The sequence below is a fragment of the Miniopterus schreibersii genome, assembly GCF_964146895.1.
Source record: "Miniopterus schreibersii genome assembly, chromosome: 1".
NCBI classification, from domain to species: Eukaryota; Metazoa; Chordata; class Mammalia; order Chiroptera; family Miniopteridae; genus Miniopterus; species Miniopterus schreibersii.
Genome location: NC_138101.1, coordinates 144855698 through 144874527, shown reverse-complemented (window position 1 = coordinate 144874527; position 18830 = coordinate 144855698). Strand labels below are relative to the sequence as shown.

General features: G+C 34.8%; 1 protein-coding gene across 3 annotated transcripts in view; it reads left to right on the top strand.

Moving 5' to 3' along the window:
• Window positions 1-18830, top strand: part of UBR1 (ubiquitin protein ligase E3 component n-recognin 1) — a 112207-nt gene that overhangs the window by 69718 nt on the left and 23659 nt on the right. For all 3 annotated transcript variants that reach the window (XM_081119599.1, XM_081119601.1, XM_081119600.1), the window contains 8 exons: window positions 1686-1783; window positions 4549-4642; window positions 5693-5841; window positions 8237-8292; window positions 9337-9433; window positions 14207-14274; window positions 15107-15257; window positions 15674-15761. In XM_081119599.1, the coding sequence (XP_080975725.1) occupies window positions 1686-1783; window positions 4549-4642; window positions 5693-5841; window positions 8237-8292; window positions 9337-9433; window positions 14207-14274; window positions 15107-15257; window positions 15674-15761 (801 nt within the window). The remainder of the gene's footprint in view (window positions 1-1685; window positions 1784-4548; window positions 4643-5692; window positions 5842-8236; window positions 8293-9336; window positions 9434-14206; window positions 14275-15106; window positions 15258-15673; window positions 15762-18830) is intronic.

Below are 18830 nucleotides of genomic sequence, written 5' to 3'. Positions count from 1 at the left end.
CCAGGATTTGAACCCAGACCTGACTCCATAACCGTAACTAATTTTACACATGAAGACAAAGATAAAATAAGTCATAATGAAATATAGTGACTTTCCAACTTCTTTTTAGCCTGTACAAGCCTTTTTTTTTACAGTGGTTCCCCAAATAAGGATTATTAAACATGTAAATTATTCTCTAAAGGAATATTCAGCACCTTCTTTAAGATGTCTTTAAGAATAGGGTACTTCAGGACAATCCTTTCTCAAGTTAAACTGATCTTTACAACTGGTTCTCTTTGAATCCTGTGACATTTTTAATCTATAGGAACAATTTTACTTAGGATCTGAAATACATAATTATATATAACATTTTTATTAGACAATTGAACTTACCTATGTAGTTCATTATATTTGCCACTTTTATTTTTAGAAAAATCAACATCGTATAATCTAAGATATTAAAGTTAAGAGCATATAAAAACTTAATCAAAACTAATAAGCTAGTGTTTTTAAAGAAAATTGGTCATAATTAATCATAGTACACTTTCATTTCTGAGAACTAAAATAATTCTTTGGTTAAGTGTGTGCCCAGATATGTGAATTTGAGCACAGTTCATTATATATTTTAACTTTACTGTCTTTCAAATAAGCAAATTCCTATTTTAAAGTCCTTTTTAATAACACTATTTGTGGTCCCCCTTGCTTGTTAATAATAGTTTGGGTCAAGTCCCTGCCGTTATGGAATGTACATTACAGAGAGGAAAGACCAACAATAAACATATATATACAAAGTGTTAAATGAGAAATACTATGAAAAAACTAAAGCAGCAGCATAAGGGGCTAGAGACATACCAATGCATGAGCCTCTATAGACAGAGTTGTCAGGGAGCTTCTCTCTGAGATGGTGACATTTCAACAGAGACGTGAATGAAGGGAAGGACAAGCAGTGCTACTCTCTGGGAAAAGAGAATTCCACACACAGGCAATATCAAGAGCAAGGGCCCTGAGATGGGAACGCAATCAGCATGTTCAGGCACAGCAAGAAGGCAGCACGGTTGGAATGGAGCAAGCAAAGAGCCAGATCATAAAAGGGCTATGAATGAACTAAGATTAGAAGTTGAAATTGTATTTTATGTGTGATGGGAAACCATTGGAATGTTTTGAACAGGGGAGTGATGTTACCTGATTTACATTTTTAAAACATCCCCCTGGTTCTGCTGTATGATAAATACACAGATAATAATCGTGAGTAACACTGTTGTGGAAGCAGGAAAACAGTTTCTTGAACTAGTACAGGTGAGGGATGATGTGACTTGGATTGGGGTAATAATGGTGGAGGTAAAAGAGGTGATCAACTTAGAATATACTTAGAAGGTAAAACCTCTGAGACTAGCTGATAAATTAGAATGTGGGGCATAAAGGAATCAGAGAAATCAGTAGCAACACCTAGTTTTTGACTTGAACAAAAAGCATGGTGATTCCATTTACTGACATTAATTGCTCCTAGGTGATGGAAATATGGGTGGAATCTTATTCCTTGTACTTTTTAAATTCCCCTCCCTCCCAAAACTACTTTTTTAGACACGTGTTCTCTGACCTAGGCAGTTAATCTGGAGGAATTTGACTTTTTCCAGGGAAGAACACCACAAGTTAAGCTTTTCCATTTGTGCCAATGGCTTTAACAATTTTTAAATATCATTTTTCAGTGAGAATGCAGAAGCTCTTGCTCAACTTTTGACCCTGGCACGATGGATACCAACTGTTCTGGCCAGAATATCAGGTTATAATATAAAACATGCTAAAGGTTTGCTTAAAATTATTTTTTATTTAGCTATGTCAGAATCTTTAAATTTTCTAAGAAAATTGTACTTACTGCTCTAAAATATGGTTTAAAAATACATACATGTTAAATATCAGAAAATAAAGGTTTTTGAAGCCCTGGCTAAGTTTGGTTTTAATTACTTTACTTGATTTAATAATTTTTTAATACTGGGAGGCAGTATAGACAGTGATTAATCTGGAGTCACACTGCTTGGATTTAAATCTTATATCTATCACTGTTGATGTGATCTTGGACAAGTTACTTAACTTCTCTGTGCCTCATCTTTCCTATTTGTAAAGTGGGAATAATAATAGTGCTTATCTCATTGATTAAAGGGTCGAGTTATCCTTTGTAAAGTAGAACCATGCATGGCACATAGTAAATACTATATGTGTTAGCTATTACTATTACTAATATTGTTATGTTATCATTAATAGTAATAGCAAAAACCTTTTTAATCTGTTACCTCATTTATATATTCTTTACAGTTGGAGATAAGACTACCTAAAGACTGAGAAATAAACAATGGCAGGGAGATTAGGAAGGGAAATCAAAATTTGAAGAGTGATTAGAACAGGCATTGAGTTTCCTGGCTTTTTTCCCCCCTCCTTTATTTCCCAGCTTTGACTCCAGGGTTGACAAAGTCACAGAACTGTGTAACAGACATGAACAGCAAAAAGTCTAAGAGAGGTGATCTTTTTCTGGCCACAGCACCAGGCAAAGAAGCTCCTCAGAGCTGGAGACTGTAAAGGGAATTCCTGTTGTGCTTCCCCCCCCCCCCCCCCCCGACCCTCTCCCGAGGCTAGCCCCTATCGTAGAACTATACCCCCTCTTCTGACCCTCTCCTGAGGCTAGCCCCAGTTGTAGAGCTGCACTGCCATGTAGATACCTAAGTCCACAAGAGAAAGCCAATCTCACTGGCCTAAGTAACTGGGAAAAGGGGACCCCTATGTTACAAAGAATGCAGGGTGAATCCTCAATAATGTTTTTCTCTGCCTCACAGTTTTACTCAAAAGGGTAGCTGACAACAGCACAGGGGACTAAAACTGAGAGAAACCTGTCATTTTGACCAGAGGAACTAGGAAAAGGGGTCCCTTGGAGCTAGAGAGTAAAGGAGAGTAAGGGCAATTTATTTTTGAGACTAACACAAGTCCTGGCTCCCTTCCAAGCTGCACATTGTGCAGAACAGGGCCCAAGAAGCATAGCGACAGCTTTGAGATCGAAGCTGCATTAAATCACCACTCAAGTCTCAGACTAAACCTTGAGTAGTTTGTGTCCTGGCAAACCAAACGGTATAGCAAAGGCTCTGAAAACTAACACTGGAACCACCCACAGACAGTGAGACAGAATTTGTTGAACCAAACTGGGCTAATTGCCTACCAAAACAAAGTACATTTTTCCGGAGAATTTTAAGAGCCATAACCTCACAGAGTAATATTCAAAATACTCAAGATACAATCCAGAATTACTCAATATACAAAGAACCAGGAGAATCTGACCGGCTTTCAAGGAAAAAAAAAAAATCAAATGCCAATCCTGAGATGTTTTAATGTTGAACTTTTCAGACAAAAAGTTTAAAGCAGCTATATAAATCATGAAACATAAGGTTTCGTGAATGGAAAGATTGTTCTCAGCAGAAAAAAAAAACTATAAAAAACTGAATGGAAATAATAGAATTGAAAAAATACTATGAGATAATAATTAACTGGATGGGCTCATTAGAAAAATGGAGATTGAGAAATAAGAGTCAATTTGAGAAATTAGATCAGTGGAAATTATCCTATCTGTAGAAAAGACAGGAAAAGCAATGGGGTAAAGATAGAAACTGTGTAATCTTTTTCTTTTTTTAACCCAACATTTGTTTCATCAAAGTCCCCCCCAGAAAAAGGATGGAACAGAAAATAAAATTTTGATGAAATAATGACTGGAAACTTACCAAATTTGGTGAAAGACATTAAATTTGCAAATTTAATAAGTTCAGTGAACCTCAGACAGAAAAGATAACCACACTCAGATCATATGCAAACTGCTAAAAACCAAAGATGAAGAAAAAAAATATTGAAAGCAACCAGAAAAAAGCAACTAATTCCATATAGGGAAACAACAATTCTAATTTGATGAGGAAATGGAGCCACAGAGAGGTTTAATATTTACCCAAGGTCTTAGTAACAGTCAATGGCAGAGCTAGGATTCAAACCCAGGCAGTTTGGCTACAAATCCTTTGCTCTTATTCACTCATATATGCTGCCTTACTAATAGAATACTATGCATTTATTAAAAATGAAAATGTAGATGGAGAGTTATTGATGTGGAAAGACATTTCTGATCTATTGGTGAAAAAACAAGATACAGAGCAGTACTATATATGTTGTCCTTTTTTGAAAAACATCTAGACCTGGATGGGTAGTTCAGCTGGGTAGAGAGTATTGCCTTGATTCACCAAGGTTGTGGGTTCGATCCCTGGTCAGGATACATTCAAGAACCAATCAGTGAATGTATAAATATGTGGAACAACAAATTGATCTCTCTCTCCCAAATCAATTTTAAAAAATCTAATGTGTAACAGTTATAGGGAGAACAGAAGAATATTGCACAATATTATCTGTATGGAAAAATTTTAAATGATTGTTCATTGCTTATTAGCATTTTTAATGTTTTTGAAAATGATCATATGTAATTTTAAAAAGCTACAATGTGTGTCAGACTAAACTCATGATTTTTCTTTCTTTTCCCTTTTAATTTATAAGGAGAAAACCCAACAATTCCGGTCTTATTTGATCAAGGAATGGGTGATTCCACTTTTGAATTCCATTCTATCCTGAGTTATGGAATTCAGCCTTCGTAAGTATCTAAATAATTAAGAGAAGTTTGTAAATGGTTGTGAACATTAGAGTGAAGAACAATTCTTCCTTGCTTCCATACTTCCTGCCTTCCTGCTTTATTTGTAAAATTGCTTCTTTATCCCATTATGTATTTTTTCTCCCTGGAGTTTTATTTGTATTAATAAAGTTAAGTGGTTTGAGATATTAGAGTAATATATATTAGGATGAACCATACCTGTAATTGACCATTTTTGACCAACAAGAATGCCATTTCTATTTAGTATAACCTACAAGAAAAGCAAAATTTAAGAGACTTCAGTTAAAGTCACATTTAACTTGCTATGCTACTTCTGAAAAGCCTCAGGTCATCTCTCCCCCTCCCCAATTCATTTTTCTTGTTTGTAAAATTGAGACAGTGGCCTTCTAACTTACTTACCTCCTAAGATTCTTGGAAAGATATTTATGTGAGGACACTTTGAAAATTATATCTAAATCAGGAATTATTTAATGAATATGACCTGAGGTACATTTTTTTGGTTATGATCCTTGTTTATATTTTGTATCCCACTGCTACTGAAAATATATGTTACTTGTTACAAATGGAAGTTCAGGAAACCAGAAATTATCCCTCCAAGTACATGGTATTATCACTCCCTCCCTCTCCCAACACATATACCCTGTCAAGACAAAAGTACTTCTTGTGTTGTAAAACTTGTTATGTCAGATCTGTTTCCTCTGAATTTTATTTCTTCTCTCTCTAGTCTGTCCTTAATTTGGGCCTGGACCCTTTTCTGCTGTGATCATTTACTGCATCTTTCATAGGTAGTGAAGTTATATGAGCCATTACCATTTTATCACAGATTTTTCTACTTATAGGAGACACATTTCTGCTTTTCCCATGTTTTCTTAATAAATTTTCTGCAGAGGCTCTAATCTCTAACTTGACAAAGAGTAATTTACTTTGTCAAAAGGAGTTAAACAGTTTGTTGCTTCAATACCTAATTACTCTTTTCAGTAGGTAGCCCATTTTACTGAATCAGTATATAAGTATTTCCTGTTTTATTTTTAGGATAAAATATTCTAATAGCATCAAGGAAATGGTCATTCTGTTTGCCACAACAGTATATAGAATTGGACTGAAAGTGCCTCCTGATGAAACGGATCCTCGAATCCCCATGATGACGTGGAGCACATGTGCTTTTACTCTCCAGGCAATTGGTAAAGCCTATAAAAGAACAGGTTTGGAGGTTTTATAGAAACAGAGTTAACATTGACTGACTAAAAATTAACTCCATTTTTCCCCTGATGGCCCCAAATAGTTTGACTTGTTTGAACACTACTGATATTTCAGTAGATTAGTGTGGCCTGATGTCATTTAGTCTGGAAATTTTTATATTGATCTCTTTTTAACTACAATAATGGCCATATGCAACATAGGCAAAAAATATTTGAAAGGTACATCATGAAGCAAGCTAGAGTCAAAATATGTTAGATTTACAACACTAGATGATCAAGAAAAAAGGCAAAGGAAGAAGAATCACCCCAGAAAGGTTTAGTAATTTTTATTTCTTTTATACTTTAAGAGAAAAAGAAAGGGAAACCAAAGTCACCTAAAAAATTTAAAGGTCACTTAAAATGGGAAAGGAAGAGCCCGGCCGGGCGTGGCTCAGCGGTTGAGCGTTGACCTAGGATCCAGGCGATCGGGGTTCGATTCCCGTTCAGGGCACATGCCCAGTTGCGGGTTTGATCAATGACTCTCTCATCATTGATGTTTCTATCTCTCTCTCTCCCTCTCCCTTCCTCTCTCTCAAATCAATAAAGATATATTTAAAAAAAAAAACAAAACAACAAAATGGGAAAGGAAGATTGACTGAGGTGTTCAGAAAAGACAGATTAACAGACAGAAGCCAACCAAGTCTGAAAGGAAGCCTACTATAAAATTATTTGCCATATTAAAAGCTTTCTATAGAAAAATGTGGCAATCAAAGCAACATGTTATACACCTTAAACAATGTTATACATCAATTATACCTCAGTAAAGCTGGTGTGGGATGGGAAGTATAACAGTGAGGAATGGATTTTATTTTTTTTAATTTTTTTATTGACTACAGAGAGGAAGGGAGAAGGAGAGAGAGATAGAAACATCAGTGAGAGAGAGTCATTGGTCGACCACTTCCTGCACACCCCCACTGGGGATCAAGCCCAAAACCTAGGCACATGCCCTGACCGGGAATTGAACCTCGATCCCCTGGTTCATAGGTCCATGCTCAACCATTGAGCCGTGCTGACAGGGTGAATGACTTACATTTTTATCGTATTTGCTCATTACACTTATGAGATATACAATACTATATGAAAGAATAATAACTATTATTAGCCAGTTTCAGTCTTTCCCATAAATATTTTTGGTAGTTGTTTTTAATGAAGTCTACCACATTTTCTTTATTTAAATATATTTTTATAACATGACACTATTTCATGATTTGAATTAAGTAACATGAAGCCACTTCAGCATCAGTCTCTAGGAACAGATTTTAGGATTTACTTCCAAACCTGTCAGATTTAAATCATGAATAAAAGATAATACTCAGGTTTATATTTACTAAGATTAAGTAAAATGAGAAATAGTAACAATAGGTTTAAATAGAATAAAATCTCACTTTCTATTGAAGACTTTCATAGCAGGAATATAAGCATTAGGAACCAAGAATTTCTATTTAGACACTAAGCATAAAAAAAGTCACAGTTTTGTCATAAAAGAAGTGAGAAATTCATTGGAGAATAGGACTAAATCTTCATATGGGGTTCTATAACCTAGTAATTGAACTCTTTTAGTATAGTATTACATTGTTTTTACTATAGTGCTTTTCCATCCAGTGGACATAATACTGTACTTTATTCCTAGTGCATAAGCTGCTAACTAACATACCTCATTCCCTATGAGAATGGAGAGACATATACAGAATGTGTTGTCATAGTTGGGAACATTCAAAGATTGTGGGGGAGAGGAAATAAACCTTCCCCACTCGTAGATGTATCTGCTGCTGAGAATCCATGGGGAGAAAAAAGAATAATTTAGCAATAAATGCCCTAGCTAACAAAACGGAATATACTCATTTTTTGGGTATTTTTAATTTCATCTTTTTTCCTCTTAATCTGTTATAATTCTTTTTCATACTCTCTGTAAGAGCAATAAAGTTATTTGCATCTGCCTTATACATTATTTTTCAACGCAATAGATTATGACATATGTCAACTATAATAAAAAAATAGGTTGCGACTATATATAAAAATTGCTTATTTAAACATTTTTTGCATAGAAGAGATGTTAAAAGGAGAAAAATGAACCAGGAACCTTTGTTTTCCCCAAGTATTCTTTGTAGATTGCTGCAGGGACATTATTAGATATAGTAGCAATTTGTAAATGATCTGTTTTTGGCTTCTATAATATTCTCTTATTCAAAAATTTTGAAATTTTGTCATAGACTTAAACATGATACTTTGAAGGGGAAAAGTGCAAATTATCTAATAAAAATGTAATTAATAAAAGAATATCTGATAGAAACCAAGTATTCAGGATTTATTATTTTTGGGGTTTTTTTTACTCTTTGAGAAAACCTCCTGGGAGATGAAGGAAAACCTCTGTTTGGAGCACTTCAGAATAGACAGGTATGTATGTTCATACAGAGTACATGTAACTCATGGTATGCTTTTTTAGGGAACCCACAGTTTACCTTTTTAAAAATTCTGTATTTGCTCCTTTTTCTGTAAAATTAGCAGAATTCTATGTTGTTTTTTAAGGAGCTACTTCAGTCTCATAGATACTGAATGGCCGTTGTACACTTTATTTTATTTTTTTGTACACTTTAAAGTTTACTTAATTTTGGTGGCGCAATGTAATTCAGAGAGATTTCAGATGATACTAGCTAGTTTTTCTCCCCTTCTCTGTTTATTGCCAAATTAAAAACCTACAGTTTTTTCCTTCTCACTAACTTTGCATCATCGTATAACATTAATTATTAATGATGGCTTAGCTCTAGATAAATCATCATACTGAATTCAAGAATAAAACTAAGCCATGGCTCCTTGATGGGCATATCCTGACACTACAGGGCTATACTCCTGCCTCAGGCCTAAGTCTCATAACGTGTGGACCCTGAAAACGGTACTTGGGAAATGTGCTCTCAGTAGCCCCATAAACAGAATGGGCAACCAAGGATTTCCTAGACCACCCCCTTCCTAGCCATTTCCCTCTTATTTTTCTGATAGCTCGCACAGAGGATTTGTAGTCCACAATGAGCCTCCCTTCAGTTCTCTTCCTTCTATTTGGGAAATAGAAGCACTGTTCCCTGAATTCAGGGGCTTTCAGCCATCATTTTAGAATTTCTATTAACATATATCTTTGTATAGGTCTCAATAGAATAAATTAGACCAAGCATTTAAGAAATTGACTCTGGAGAAAATGAGTACTTAAATGAGAATTGAAATGATTATAGCTTGAATGCCTCTTTGTCATGGGAAAATCTATTAAGAATTTGGTGAGGTCATAAAACTTTTTAGAAGTATTAAAAATATTCTAATTTATTTGCAAGCATGTAAAGTATATAATAAGTCTGCAGCTAACTCTTGCAGACTGGGATTTATTTTTACAGCAGATGTCTTAGGTCTGTTATCTTCCCTTATCTTTTTCTCTTCCCTTCTCTTACAATCTAGCATAATGGCCTCAGAGCATTAATGCAGTTTGCCATTGCACAGAGGAGTACCTGTCCTCAGGTCCTGATACAGAAACATCTGATCCGTCTCCTATCAGGTAGAGTCTTCTCTGAATTATGATGTTATATTTACATGTCTTTTCCATCGCATTTTGAACACTCACAAAAGCAAAACATACAGTTGTCTCTGTAATACCTGAAGTTACATTTTAAGTATCAGATACTTTCCAAATGTTTTCAACTTATGTCCCTATACCCACCTAGGGGCTTTATTGAACCAATATCCATAACCACTAACATCCTTATATCCCAGTTTGGTTAGAAAAGGGAGCAATGACATGGATAGATCATTTCATTTTAAAATATGTTTAATTTTGCTGGTGAATTAAAGTCAAAGTTATGTAAAATAAAAGAAATTTAATAGTCTCAGAATGCAGGTTTATGCATTTGTGCCCTTTTCTTTGAGACAGGCTATATAACAGCTGGTTTTCTCAGATTCTAACAACTAGAAATTAAGTTCATATGATGCTTTCAATTAATATAAAAATAAAACGGATTAGAGATTATACAGCAATACAATGATTTGGCTTTCATTTTGGTTATCTGCATTTTCATTTGGGCATTTGTAGCACAGAAGCTCCTCTGCACTTAAACAGGTCTGGCTCAAAAAGGACTTTATAAGTCTACTTGTTTATAAGTTCAAAATGTTACAGGTAGTGAGGTTAAGCTTGTCCTTCCCAAGTATGTTTCTAGAGAGTAAGAGTCACTCAGTTTTTTTAAGCTTTAAAGCCAGGCATAGTTTTCTTCCAGCTGATCTAGCAGGCATTTTTTCAAAACTGACCTGCTACTTTACCTTTAAAGTCTGTTGAAACAGGTCACTTTCCTCCTTGTTAATCCCCACAGGATTCTTAAAGAGCTCTTCCTGAGCAGCTTTCAGCTCACTCTGATGACGTGGGGATCCTACAACTCCATCCAAGGCTGCCACCTACATTTCATTAGAACTTCCAATATGCTTAGCTTTTATATTTTCAGATTAACTTCCAGCTGTCTCCTGAATTAGCCTCACACTAATTGGAATCTAATACTGATGCTGTTCTTTTAGTTTACACACTTAAATTTTTTCCTTTCTTTCATTTACTTTTTCTCTTATTGGTCAGTTGGATAGGCCCAGAACTTTGCACGTTACATGTGGCTGTCTTTGTTCTTAAGACCTCTTGCTATGTTGAGCAGTTTGTCCTATTTACATAGTACTATTTTGGTTTTGGTTTTAATTTTTTGGTATCTCTCTTCATTTCAGTCATAATTTGAATACCTTGTTTTACTAGCACACCCTGCCTTTGCACTTATCACACATTATGAGATTTATGATTTTTAAAATACCTCAAAATAAGGAGCAAACAAGGAGGCTAACTTACATCATTATGAATGGCAGGGACTAAAATAATAGTGCATAATCACTAATTAGCAGTAACTAACAGAATTGATGTGCTTTTGCTCTGTAATATGTGCCTATATATAAAAGTTTGTTGTGAAAACTTGTTAGCAGGAGCATCTTTATTTGCAAGGTATTAGGGCTATAAACTATATACAGGGTGGGCAAAAATAGGTTTGCAGTTGTTCATATGAAAAATACAATAATTAATAAATAATATAAATAATAAAACATACATGAAACACAGTTTATTCTTGTATTATTATTTTTTTGTATTGCTATTGTATTTTCCTTATGAACAACTGTAAACCTACTTTTGCTCCACCCTGTATGCAGATATAAAATGTGGTCTCTGCCATTATAAGGTGTATGAATGAATTAAAGAAGCAGAACCTCTGTGAAAACACATTATAAAGTGGCCAAATACCAGATGTATGTTGCAAATAAGTGCTTCAAGCATCTTCTCGAACATTTACACAATGGAATACTATGCAGGTGTAAAAACAAAGGATCCCTTACCGTTTGAGACAGCGTGGTGGGACCTGGAGAGTATTATGCTAATACTAATAAGGCAGTCAAAGAAAGACAAGTGTCACATGATCTTACTCATGTGGAATCTAATGAATAAAATAAACTGATGAACAAATTAGAACCAGAGACACAGAAGCATGGAACAGACTGATGAATCTCAGAGGGAAGGTGAGGGGAAGGAGGGTGGGGGAATTAACACAAGAATTTATATGCATATATACATAACCTGTGGACACAGACAATAGTGGAGGGGTACAGGGTGGAGGGGATCAATGGGGGGGAAAGGGGGACATTTGTAATACTTTTAACAATAAAGATAAATTTAAAAAAAAAAAGAATTGAGACATGCCCGGCTGGCATGGCTCAGTGGTTGAGTGTCAGCCTATGATCCAGGAGATCGAGGTTTGATTCCCGGTCAGCGCACATGCCCGGGTTTCTGGCTCAATCCCTGGTAGGGGGCATGCAGGAGGCGGCCAATCAGTGACTCTCATCATTGATGTTTCTGTCTCTCTCTCCCTCTCCCTTCCTCTCTCTGTAATCAATAAAAAAATATATTAAAAAAAGTTTTAAAAAAAATTGAGACATGGAAGAGATCACTATAGGGCTCTGCTGTTCTCTAATGGGGCAGGTTTTGAATTGAGTCTTGCAGGGAGAGTTTGTAAAGACAAGTTGAGAGGAACAGAGACAGCATTCTAAGCACAGGGCACATTTTGAACAGACATTGAGGAGGTAGGGAAAGTATGTGGTATGTTCAAATAGACAAGTTATACAGGAGTAGTGGTACCTGTAGGTAGAGAAACGTGAAGTTGTTTTGATAAAAATAAAGATCTTAAATGTAAGAAGTTTGAGCTTAAGTATTTAGTTTATTAGGAATTTTTGAAATGTTTTGGGCAATAGTATTCTAAAGTTAATTTGATATTGTATAGGTTGGATTAGGAAAAGGAAAAATTAGAGGATATATGTATCTCTGGATATAGTAGCAGAAATTAGGGAAAGAATTGGGGTAAGATGGTCAGGGGCAAGATTTTGAATTAAAATGAATAACAATGATTGAGAGAAGTGAAAGTCCACAATAGAGAGCTGTTTTGTGTGAAAACTAATGAATATTGTTTTTAATGTTAATTCTGCAGTAGCAATAAGATATACGGTGCTCACAGCCAAGTATGTGCTAGGTACTATACAAGGATCTTTTTATATAATCTCATTTCTTCTAACCGCCATCCTTCAAAGAAGTTATTATCCCCATTTACAGATGAGGAAACTAAGGTCCAGAGTAGTTATATGACTTGACCAAGGTCATAAAACCAGCAAGAGGCAAGACAAATATTTGAACCTAGCCCTGACCATAAAGCAGTCAGGGGAAAAAAAGTTTCACAACTTCCTGTAAGAAAAATGATGGCAGAAAAAATATTCCACTGGCAGAAAAGGTGATAGAATTCAGGACAAGGAATTCAGAGTTATTAAAATGTCCTGAGAGCAAAACAATTTATAACACAGACACAAATAAGATAGGTAGTGTCATGGATGTTAACAGATATGTCAAAAATATTACTGAAAGCCTTAGCCAGTTTTCTCAGTGGTTAGAGCATCTGCCCGCAGACTGAAGGGTCCTGAGTTCAATTTCGGCCAAGGGCACATACCTAAGTTGCAGGTGCATGCTGGAGGCAACCAATCGATGTATTCCTCTCACATCGATGTTTTTCTCTCCCCCCAACCCCTCTTCCACTCTCTGAAAAAGCAATGCAAAAAATATACCTAGGTGAGGATTAAAAAAAAAAAAGGGTTGAGACTCAGAATTTAGAGACATCTCTAGGACCTAAAAGCTGAAGACTCCTGGGCCTCTCTGGTTCCTGGATACATTTAAAAGAAAAAAAAAATACTGAAAAATTTTAATATGAGGAAATAAGAGCTAGAAACAGCAAGTGGCTTGTCAAGAACAAACAGCTAGTTAATGACAAAGCCCTGTGATCACTTTAGTTTGTTTTATAAAGCCAATATTAGTAACATTTTTTGAATGGTTATTATGTACCACCTTGGGAAGGGTGCTTTAAATGCATATATGTTAATGAACTTCCCAACAGTCTTGTGTATACTGTAGACTTAGAGAAGTTAAGTAACTTGCCTATGACAAATAATCACAACCAGTACTGGAACCCATTTCTGACTCAGATGCCTATGCTCTTAGACTCTTGGATTTGGGTTTAAGAAATTGATCTTATCTGGAAAGAGTCTTCTTATCTTCATTTGAAAAAAATCACAGCTTTATTGAAATATAATTAATTTTCTCATTTTTATATATACACAACTCTTGTTGTTTTAAAGTCTTGATTTTACTTCCTTGTCACTCTTTCCCTCACTTGTGAATTTGGAGACTGACTAAATTAGAAAGTCAATAGCTTTTGAGCTATTTTCATTTCCTTCCAGTCCTCAATCTATATAAACCATTATTTTGTTCAGGAGGATCTTCTCCATTCTCATTTCACTTAACACTGCTTTGCATGCTCTCCCTGCTTCCCACCCCAAATTTATTCACATATTTTATTTATCACAGAATATTTAGAAATTTGTAGTTGGGGGGGAAAAGGTGATCGAGAACATTGTATAAATGTAATCATTCAGCAAATATTTATTGAATAATCTCTATTTCAGTTATCCTAGTTTCTTTACCTTTTCCTCCTATATCTTATCTTTTAACCTTTAAATTGTATCTAGGGCTTTCCAGGAGCCTTTTCTCGGTTTAGTTTATATTTAATTATGGTTCCCTTATCTTAAAGGTATAATATACCATTTTATTAGTTTCTTTATTTTATAACCCAGTTATATTTTTGTTTTAGATGTTTATATTTTGCATTATGTTTAACTACATTACTATCTTACTGACTTAAAATTATTTATTTATTTATTTTAGTTGTTCTTCCTAACCTAAAAACAGAAGATACACCTTGCCTTCTATCTATAGATCTATTTCATGTTTTGGTAAGTGTTCAGTAAAATTTTAAGTCGCTCAAGTTTATAATTTCATGTGTTCTCATTCAAATTTATGTTCTTCAAGATTATAAATTATTGGTGTTCATACTATGAAGTTGTCTCTTTTGTATATATAATGCTTTCCCTCTCCCCCTTTTTTTAACTTATTTACATTATAAGCAGTGAATGACAGCATTAACTATCTTAAAATTATTAGTCATTTAGTGATAGGCTTCCCCCAAGCACCTATGGATGGGTGGCAACTGTTCTGTGAGTTTCTTGAACTATTCAATTCCTGTAAGATCCCAGTCCTTCAAAACACACTCTTTGGGGAGGGGCAGTGGTGAGATTGGGAGCATGGAGTTTTGTTAGCCAGTATCCTCATCCCTCATTTTCCAGGTCTCTACCTGGGGGTTGTCAACCCTTTTGGAATCTCTTGTGGGAACTTTGAAAAGAATGCTGGTAAACAGGGCTCTAACCCCTGAGATTTTGATTTGGTTGGACTGGAGTAGGGCCTGTGTATCAGTGTTATTTTAAGAGCTTCCCCAAGTGATTGTAACGTTGAATCCTCTGAACCCCCCCCCCCCCCAGGGTTGGGATCACTACCTAGAACTAGAATAAGTAGACCCAGCAAAGGGACAACCTGTTTGGTGATAACTTTTGTCCCCCGTTTACGGTACAGTATATTCTAAGATATTCCGTTGAATAAGAAAAATATAATGGTTATTTTTTTAAAACATACAAATACAGTGCAGCATCTGGTGACCTTTACATTTAGTTATGAGATTAATTTGTGTTGGTGCTTGTTATTAGCCATGTTGATGTCCATTTTCTCTCATAGGTAGGTGCTGTGTTAGCATTCCCATCCTTGTATTGGGATGACACAGTTGATCTACAGCCTTCATCAATTAGTTCTTCCTATAACCACCTTTATCTCTTCCATTTGATCACCATGGCACACATGCTTCAGATACTTCTTACCATAGACACAGGTAAAGCTCCCATTACTGTTAACTGTAAACAGTGTTTTCCCATGATTTATTGGCAAAATTAATTGTGCTTGTGATTAATCGTATATTACTAAGTTCTATATAATGTTTGTTGCTGAAGGATCATTCATTTGTTCTTTATGGATGCTGTTTAAATATAATTATAAATTATTATGTAATAATAAATATTTATTAAATATCTATGTTTAACAAGGCTGTGATTTTGCTGTTTTTGTTTCTCCAGGTAATATAGTTTACCTAATAGTTTTAATATCAGAATCAACTATTCAGAATGAGAACAAGGGAAAGAACCTCACTTGAGTAGATATTATTTATTATCCTGGAACCATGAAATTGAGGTGTAATTTATAAATTGAATAGCGAGTTTATAGATTTATCTTTCAGAATTTCTTTTTCAGGCCTCCCCCTTGCTCAGGTTCAAGAAGACAGTGAAGAGGCTCGTTCTGCATCGTCTTTTATGGCAGAAGTTTCTCAATATACAAGTGGGTGAGTAACCGCAGTCCATTAGTTGAATATATTTCAGAATTGTTTTAATAATTCCACATTTTTGTTCAGTTGTTTGACAGTATAACTTTTGAACCATTTTAATTTTTAAAAATGAGCAGAGCATTTTTGGAATAACAGCCATTTATTTGTGCCTAAGCCTGAACAAATTTTGGCACATCTTTATTCTTGTAACTGTTATGGGAATATAGGCAAAAGATGATAGAATTTTTTTAAATGACAGAATTTAGTTTAAGTAAATGTAGAAAATAGAAATTAGGTTGTCCTTTTAAAGCAATCCGTACAGTTGATATACTTAACTAATTAGAGACTTTTTAAGGCTGTTATGAGTAATATGTGAAATGCTTTGGCAATGCAGAGATTAAAACCAAAAGTACAATACAAGTGATCTGCTGAGCTTCACCTGCTGCCAAGTTCCTCTCTTTGTTTTCATCTTCTTCCTAAGTTTGTTTTCTTGTTTTATTTTGTGTGCTTTTTCCTTTAGGCACTGAATGTGTGTGTTTCTGCTTATTTTTATGTTAATAGACTTTATTTTTTAGGTTTGCAGAAAAATTGAACGGAAAGTGCCGAGTTCCCATTTATTCCCTCCCTCTACCAATTTCTTCTATTATTAACATCTTGCTTTAGTGAGGTACATTTGATAAACCAGTATTAATACATCGTTATTAACTAAAGTCCATAGTTTACATTACATTCACTCTTTGTGTCGTACCATTACAGTGTCATATAGAATAGTTTACCACGCTACAAATCACCAGTTAAGTTTAATACAGAAATCAGGAAAGTATTAAATTTTTTTTTTAGCTAACCTACTTTGTTTAATTACTGATAAATATATCTGCTCTATATTTCATTATTAGGATTAGGAAAAAGAAGAGCGTAGCTCTTTGTCTTAAAAATCTACATGGTAAAAGATGTAAGATTTGTAATTTTTTATTATTATTTTAATTCTATTAAATGTATTGGGATGACATTGGTTAATAGGGTCATATAGGTTTCAAGTACACATTTCTATGATACATGATCTGTATATTGCATTGTGTGCCCACCACCCAAAGTCATATCATCTTCTGTCACCATATATTTGGCAACCTTTATCCTTTACTATCCTCCTACCCCCTTCCCTCTGATAACCACCATACTGTTGTCTGCCTGTGTCTATGAGTTTCATTTTTATATCCCACATATGAGTGAAACCATATGGTTCTTAGCCTTTTCTGACTGATTTATTTCACTTAGCATAATCTCAGGGTCTATCCATGTTGTCATAAATGGCAGTATTTTATCTTTTCTTTTGGCTGAGTAGCATTTCATAGTATATATGTACCACATCTTTATCCAGTCCTCTATGAAAGGACACTTTATTATCTCCATGCCCTGGCCACCGTGAATATGCTGCAGTGAACATAAGGGGTGCATAAATCTTTGCAAATAAGTGATTTCTAGTTTTTTGGATAAATACCTGGAAGAGGGATTGCTCGGTCATATTTTTAGTTGTTTTTGGAACCACCACACTGTTTTTCATAGTGGCTGTACTAGTTTACATTCCTACCAGTAATGAATGAGGGTTCCTTTTTCTCCACACCCTCTCCAACACTTGTTATTACATGTCTTGTTGATAATAGTCATTCTAACCGGTGTGAGGTGATATCTCATTATAGTTTTGATTTGCATTTCCCTAATAGCTAGTGAAATTGAACATCTTTTCATATATCTGATTCTATTTATATGTCTTGGGAGAGGTGTCTGTTCAGGTCCTCTGTCCATTTTTTAATTGGATTTTTTGTTTGGTGTTGAATTGTATGATTTTTTTATGTATTTTGGATATTAACCCCTTACCGGAGCTGTTGTTTGCAAATATCATCTCCCATTCAGTTGGTTGTCTTTTTGTTTTGTTAGTGGTTTCTTTTGCTGTGCAGAAGCTTTTTAGTTTGATACAGTCCCATTCATTTATTTTTGCCTTTACTTCCCTTGCCTTTGGGGTCAAATTCATAAAATGTTCTCTATGACCCAGGTCAATAAGTTTAGTGCCTATGTTTTCTTCTGTGTACTTTGTATTTCAGATTTTATATTTAGCTCTTTGATCCATTTTGAATTAATTTTTGTACAAGGGGACAAATTGTAATTTGTTTCATTTTTTTGCATGTGGCTTTCCAGTTCTCACAGCACCATTTATTGAAGAGGCTTTTTTCCTCCATTGTGTGTTTTTGGCTCCTTTATCAAAAATTATTTGCCCATATACCTGTGGTTTTATTTCTGGGCTCTCAATTCTATTCTATTGGTCTATTCTATGTGTCTGTTCTTCCAATACTGTGCTGTTTTGATTATTGTAGCTCTGTAGTATAATTTGAATTCAGGTAGTGTGATACCTCCAGCTTCATTCTTTTTTTCTCAGGATTGCTTTGGCTATTCAGGGTCTTTTGTGGTTCTATGTAAATCTGATGATTTTTGGTTCTAGCTCTTTAAAAAGTGACATTGGGATTTTGATGGGGATTGCATTCAATTTGTATATTGCTTTGGGTAATGGGTCATTTTAACTATGTTGATTCTTCCAATCCATGAACATGGAATGTCGTTCCATTTCATTGTGTCTTTTTCAATCTCTGTTAATAATGCTTTGTAGTTTTTAGTATATAGGTCGTTCACATCCTTTGTTAAGTTTATTCCTAGGTATTTTGTTCTTTTGGATGCAGTTGCAAAAGGAATTGTGTTTTGGTTTTGGTGGTTATTTTGTTTCTTTTTCTGAAGTTTCGTTGTTAATATATAGGAAAGCAGTAGATTTTTGTACATTGATTTTGTATCCTGCAACTTGACTGTATATGTTTATTGTTTCTAATAATTTTTTGATGGAGTCTTCAGTGTTTTCTATATACAGAACTGTGTCATCTGCAAAAAGTTTTATTTATTCCTTCCTAATTTTGATGCCTTTTATTTCTTTCTCTTGCCTGATTGCCTTTGCTAGGACTTCCAGAACTGTATTAAATAAGAGTAGTGAGAGTAGGTATCCTTGTTTTGTTCCTGATTTTAGAGGAAAAGTTTTTCACCATTGAC